The sequence below is a fragment of the Citrus clementina genome, unplaced genomic scaffold (assembly GCF_000493195.1).
Source record: "Citrus clementina cultivar Clemenules unplaced genomic scaffold, Citrus_clementina_v1.0 scaffold_9, whole genome shotgun sequence".
Lineage (NCBI taxonomy): Eukaryota > Viridiplantae > Streptophyta > Magnoliopsida > Sapindales > Rutaceae > Citrus > Citrus x clementina.
Window position 1 is genome coordinate 11,542,839 of NW_006261964.1, and position 6,754 is coordinate 11,549,592.

Sequence of the window (6,754 nt, forward strand, 5' to 3'; positions counted from 1 at the left end):
ATGGAGCATCATGGAGTTCTCAGCAAATAAAAGAAAATAAAAGATCAAGCCCGCAGAACTTGGTATTGTTCTTTGGAGAACTTCAAATACAGAAAAGGGAAAAAAATGAAAAAAGAGATTACCAAAAAATCATGCTAATAGCAGAAGAAAACTCCAGCAAGTTGGACTAGTATAGGAAATTTTTCTTTTTAAAAATGAAAAACAAAATTAATACTCATAATTTCATTGAAAATAGCTGAATAATAAACTGCAGAATTGTTGAACTTTGTGCACCAAAATTAGAAACCGCGTCCTTGTTAGTGGCTGCTTGTTTTCGGAAAAGTTTATACAATTTTAACTTTTGTTCTGAGCTATTCCTTTGCTGAATCTGAATACACCAAATTTCAATATTGCAAGATATATCAACAATAGACCAAAATTTCCAATATTGCAAGATATATCAGCAATAGTCCATCAGAAAGATAAATCTCATAAGATAGATAAAAGAGTACAACACTAGAACCATAACTTCATATCACATGAAGGTAGCAGATTACTGTTAATCCATGCTAAAAATCATACCTGCTCCTTCATACCTCCCCAAATCATTAAAACATCTGACAGCTGAATCAGCTCAGCAGCTTTCTGAAGGTTAAAGTTAGCCTATTTAGGGTCGAATTGAACATAGGGTCAGCAGCTGCTTCGCTGTCAGTAGCTGTAAACCTTCCTTCCCGGTAAGTTTCTCCATCTTTATCATAGCACAATGTTGTCTTCTCATATTTAGATTTACAACATAGCCGGAAAAAAAAAAGTAATTAACAACATGAGCAGGGAAATAAGGTATCCTTAGAAATAACCACAGAAAAACTGAAAAAAAATAGAAAAATAGGTACAATAGGAAAATGTGATAAGTAAAGAATGTAAAACCATGAATTACTGAAGCTACATACCTTTCCCCTTTGATTTGTGGAGGTTAAGCTTTCAGCACCAATTTCAACTAACTCTTTACGGAGGTCTAGTCTTGCTTTGGCCACATTCCGATCTTCATCAGCATTAAAGAAACACTGACGTGCCTTAGCATCACATACTAAGGCTCCCCATATAGATTCACTACTAATTAATGTTCTTTCGTTCCCCAAAATCCAAAGACAGTGCCTAGAATGTGTCAAAGAGATAGCAGGTATCAACCAAAGATGTTTAAAATGACCCAAAACGTATTATATCATATGATTTTACATAAAAGTAATACCTAGCTCTTGTAAGAGCAACATTAACTCTCTGGGGCTTCGATATGAATCCAATCGATCCACCAACATTACACCTAACAGTGGATATAATTATAATGTCCTCCTCCCCACCCTGGAATCCGTCAATTGACTTCACTTTTACAGTGAAACCATCTTTGTTATCATACTCAGATCCAATTTTTTTGCGAATTGCGATTACTTGAGCAGTGTATGGTGAAACTACACCAATGCTGACCTTCTGTTTTGAGCCAACCCAAGCTGCAGTATAAAGATAGCCAAGAATAGGTCAGAAAGCATAATTACAAATTGTTTTAGCATTATCCAGAAGAAATCAACCTCCTTTTCTTTTCATTCATGGAACTAAATTAAATGCTAGGTAAATGTAATAATACCTGACAAAGCAATTGATATGGTGCAGTCAAGATTTCGGTCAACTATTCAGGCTATCAGTAAAGACTGACCATTACAATAGGAAACTGCTCTACAATTCAATTATAAATTGATTATAAAATATCCAAGTTCACTGCATCAAACAAATATTTTGTCCCACCATCCTATGAATGCACAAAATTTTGGCACATAAGCAAAAGGATTACGAAAGGCTTGATTAGAAAAAAAAAAATCTAAAATATCAGAGAAACAGGTTTCACATACATCGAATCGGCAAATCAAATCAAAATAAATAATGAATAGTGTAACAGATGCTGAATCATGCTGTCGCAAGGAAACTTTTTGACAAGATTGTGAAAATTATCTTGTTTTGACAAAGTCGACTCATTAAATCAAATCATGCTGATAAGTCAGTAAAAGAAATCAAACAAATCTTTAAATGATATCACCAAAGATTCCTACAAAACATACCTTTGTACAACTTCTGCAGTATTTTAATCACCACAGATACCTCAACCATATTTCTACAGCTATGGTAAATGAACTCTTCGCTTCCACCAATAATATTAATGAAAGAATAGGGGCCGAGTTCTGTCCCAGGCAAATAGTGCTTCTCATAGCTTTTGGTTTTAACATTTGCACCATCTAGGATCTGGTTGCGATAAAATTGTAAATTCGGAAATAAGCTTATTGATGGATGCATTCTGTACTGCACATTGAGAAGGTGCTTTGAATGATTCAATGAGGTCAACCTCTCAAATAAACTTCTTCCAAAACCAGCTTCATCAGAAATCTGAAAAAGCCAAAATTGGGAACCAAAAAGCTGAGAAGAAATAGTCAAATGCATAGAAATCAGCAAGCTCAAAACTAAATCTCCTAAAACAGAAAAGTAAAAAAGGCTAGAAGGAAACAAATAAAGATAAGACAATTGACATACTTTGCTTGCAACCATTGCTGGTAATTGACACTCATCACCAATAAGAACGGCATGGTTTATACCCGCGAGCTGTAGAGGTATGGTTGATTCACTTTCTTTTAACTGTGCTGCTTCATCAATAACTAGAAAGTTCAGTGGTTTTATTTCCACTGAGTGCAGCTTATATGAACTTGAAGCAGTGCTAAAAAACAGAGAAGCCCTTTTAAAACAGAAATCTTCCAGCAATAGTTTGCTTGTAGTACATGGAAGGTTAAGTTCATCTAATGAATTCCAAAGATTTCTTAAAACAGAAAGACATTCACTTCTCCTCTGGTGTAATTGCAACAGGTATCTTTTACCCACAAATGCCGAAGAGATACCTTCATCTACTGAATGTGAAAAAAGTTTCTCCAGCTCTTCAGAAACCACATTGTCTTTAAACAATAAAGTCCCAAAAGTATGAAGTAAAATTTTAAGAGCAACCATGTCTTGAAAACTATTTTCCGAAATGTACGATTTGGGCAAATGGGTACAAAAGATAAAAATACAGTTCCGAAGGGGAACTACAGCACGTTTAAATCTCTCTTTCACATATTTAAGAAATGGCTTGCACTCCCCTTTGCTCCCTTCAGTTTCCTTCCTGCATTCTTTCTCTTCACTTTGATTCACATTACAGTCCTCCCTCTCCTCCAATTTTTCCACATAAATATGGTACTGAGAAACACAATCTTCGAGAAGATCTATCATGGAAGAAAAACAATGCCGCCAACCAGAGAGCGGTGCAAAGCACTCCCTAAGTTTTTTAATCCGATAATTCAAATATATCTCTTCAAAACCTGGATTAACTTTAAGTCTATCCTTGTTCCCAAACAAGAGAATATCTCCAAGTGAACAAATTGGGGTGTTGCTTCTAGGATCCCTTTTATATGATTCCTTCACTGGCCTTAGAACACGAGAGGCCAACTCTGTAATAGCCACATTTGTTGGGGTGCAAGCAAGGGTTCTGCATTTAATTCTCCAGAGGCTAAAGAGCAGCATACTAACAGTTTTAGTTTTACCCGTCCCTGGAGGCCCCCATATAAGTTCAACACCAGACTTGTGATCACAATCCAGTCTTCTGAGACAAGCAAACACTGCACCTACTTGTGACTCATTCAGGGTAGATGACAAACTGGGACCAAATTTCTCATCCCATTTGCCATTTCTTTGCACAGGACAGAGTTCACACCTTTCGTCAACCTGTCATAAAAAGATTGAAAATTTCAGCATATAAAAAAAAAAAAGAAAAAAACTTAATATCAGCTGGCAAAAATGTAAATGCAATTATTCTGAAGGCCCTCTCCCGCCAAATGGATAACAGGACACCTGTATCAATATAGGTAATTCTAATGTCATTGCATCAAAACCTACAAATTCATCCTCAAACACTTACCACTGAATCAGTGCCTAAAACTTGGGTAATAACCTTCCAATTTCCACGCATATGCAAGGAGTTCCATATTCGTTTGTTAGGAAGTATATTGGTCAAGTAAATCAAAAAGAATGGTTTCTTTGTCCCGTCATGGACTTGCAAGTCGTTTCTGGCCTTAACTTTATAACAATTCTCTTTCTTATTCTCATCCTCATCATCAGGAACTGCAGTGACTGACACAAAAGTCCACATCCTTCCCGCCCTTCGAAAATCAGAAACCTTTTCAGGCTTATAATCTGCTAAAACCAAAATATCACCAGGCAATGTTTTGTAGGGCTCTTTGCCACTGTTATTGATTGTGTTCCTCCAGAAATCAACCTCAACACTATATTTATTTGCCCCGTGGGGCTTTAACTCCTCAAAAGCTATTACTTCAGCATAAGGTGCTCTACGCATAGCCTCCAAGCCTGAACGCAATTGCACACGCGTTTCTTCCAACAAAGGGAAAACAAACGGCCCAAAATACTGCTTAACAGATTGAAAAGACTCTGGGATTTTTTCCACCTGAAAGGGATGCAGTTTAAAATAGAAAATCAATAAAAAATTTGGCTATTGAGATCTTTCTAATTTTACATTTAGAACAGAATTATGATAATGATAAGTAATAACGAAAACACTAGATTCAGTTTATAGTAGATGACTCAAAATGACCAACCGAATATATAAATATAATTGGAAGGGATAGATGCTAATGATACTAATTAAAATCTTGAATAAAAACAAGGCACAAGTGCAGACTATCAAGAATAGAGCAGAATATTTATGGCACCAAGTGGATTAAATTGATCTAACAACACTAATAACATGCATGGAAACCAGGAGAGACAAATTTTAAAACCTGGTCCTTGAAATAGCTATCATTGAAAATATTCTCAAGTGACCAAGAAAACACTGTATGTTCCGTGAAGCCTACTGCTTTCTTCGTGCTGCTGCTGCAACCTTTACCTTCCATCATTTCTTCACTCTATGATTCCTGTACCATCAACCAACAAACAATGACAGTGTTTTATTTATATTTTAATTGTTTTGAAATGAATGACGACAGTGCGGAAAACCCATTTCACTAGCACCCTTTAAATACCCAAAAGAAGGGGGTTGGTTCACTAGAAAGCAAAGAAATGGAAGGACAAGGAATCACCTCGTACGAGCACTAAGTAAGGAACAAAGATTAAAGATATGAGTTTGCCTAGACAATGTAGCAAAACAGCAAAAGTCTTTCCATTTCCTTTGCTTTTTTTAAATTTTTAAATTTTTAATTTTTGTCATTTTGGAGTCCATATTTCAGTTTCTACTTTTCCGTTCCCGCTCGTTTCCTTTAATAGCGAAAGTAGTGATCACCCTGGCAGGGCAATAGCTGCTACTGCTCCTATTTCTTTTACTTTTCTTTTCTATTTTCTCTTTTTGTTTACTTAACTTATAATTACGGGATCGTGTAATTGTCTTTATAATAGTATTAGACATTTTAATATTTTGATTTTAATTTATATTTTAACTAAATGTGTTACTCATTTATAAAATAAAATTTTTTATAATTAATAAAATTAATATTATATCATCTAATAAATAAATATCACATTAATTAAGATTCATATTAAAATCCTAACTATTCTTAACTTCGGAACAATATATTACCACCATCGGGCCACGTAGCATAATGACAGCACATACTCCTTCATGTGTGAGAGACTCTATTCTTCCTACATTGCAGCAGACTTCTCCTTGAATTATATATTAGAAAAAGAAAGAAAGAAAGAAAGAATTTTACTTCTCAACGCATAATTGGCAATTTGGGTCTCTATGAAATTATATTGACGGGTCTCAATAGATTTTTTTTTTTTTTTTTGCATATCTATAGTATTATATTTTGTATTTAAAATATACAACATATTGTCAACAATTATAATTATTTATCATCTTTTAATTCTTCATTGTTTATTGATTATTTTGGTAGACAAAATAAAAAAAATAAAATCGAAAGATCATCCGAATTGCAACTTTACAATCTTTTATTAGACCGGTCATAGAATGCGGAACATATTCACATTCACTCAACTAATGCTTAGACTCGCATCATGTGTGAACACGAAGAAACTAAAACCCTTCAAATCAATCAGCTAGCTAACACGTGCCATCCAGCCATCTGTTTTCAGTTTGTACTTTTCAGTTCCCACTCATTTGCTTTCATAGCGAAAGTAGTGATCATCCTGGCAGAGCAATAGCTGCTACTGCTCCTGTTTCTTTTACTTTACTTTTTTATTTTCTCTTTTTATTTACCTGACTTATAATTACGGTATCTTGTAATTGGCTTTATAATAGTGTTAGACATTTTAATATTTTAATTTTAATTTATATTTTAATTAATGTGTTACTCATTTATAAAATAAAAAATTTTATAATTAATAAAATCAATATTATATCATTTAATAAATAAATGTCAGATTAGCTAGAACTCATATTAAAATCTTAATTATTCTTAACTTCGAAATAATATATTACCACCATCGGGCCACGTAACATAATGACAGCACATACTCCTTCATGTGTGAGAGACTCTATTCTCCCTACATTGCAGCAGATTTCTCCTTAAATTATATATTAAAAAAAAAAACAAAGAAAGAAAGAAGTTTACTCCTCACCGTAAAATTGGCAATTTGGAACTGTATGAAATTATATTGACTGGTCTCAATAGATTTTTTTTTATTTCATATCTATAGTATTATATTTTGTAATTAAAAATATACAGCATGTTGT

At 34.0% G+C, this 6,754-nt stretch overlaps 1 protein-coding gene across 1 annotated transcript; it reads right to left on the reverse strand.

Annotated features, from left to right (window-relative positions):
• Window positions 1-243: 243 nt before the first annotated feature.
• On the reverse strand, window positions 244-5,024 carry LOC18031576. Its single transcript, XM_024182660.1, has 8 exons — window positions 4,842-5,024; window positions 3,965-4,507; window positions 2,554-3,771; window positions 2,088-2,409; window positions 1,229-1,484; window positions 930-1,134; window positions 562-749; window positions 244-367 (listed from the first exon to the last, which is right to left on the reverse strand). The coding sequence occupies exons 1-7, from the start codon at window positions 4,956-4,958 to the stop codon at window positions 609-611; spliced, it is 2,802 nt and encodes a 933-aa protein (XP_024038428.1). The 5' UTR covers window positions 4,959-5,024; the 3' UTR covers window positions 244-367; window positions 562-608.
• Window positions 5,025-6,754: the final 1,730 nt, after the last annotated feature.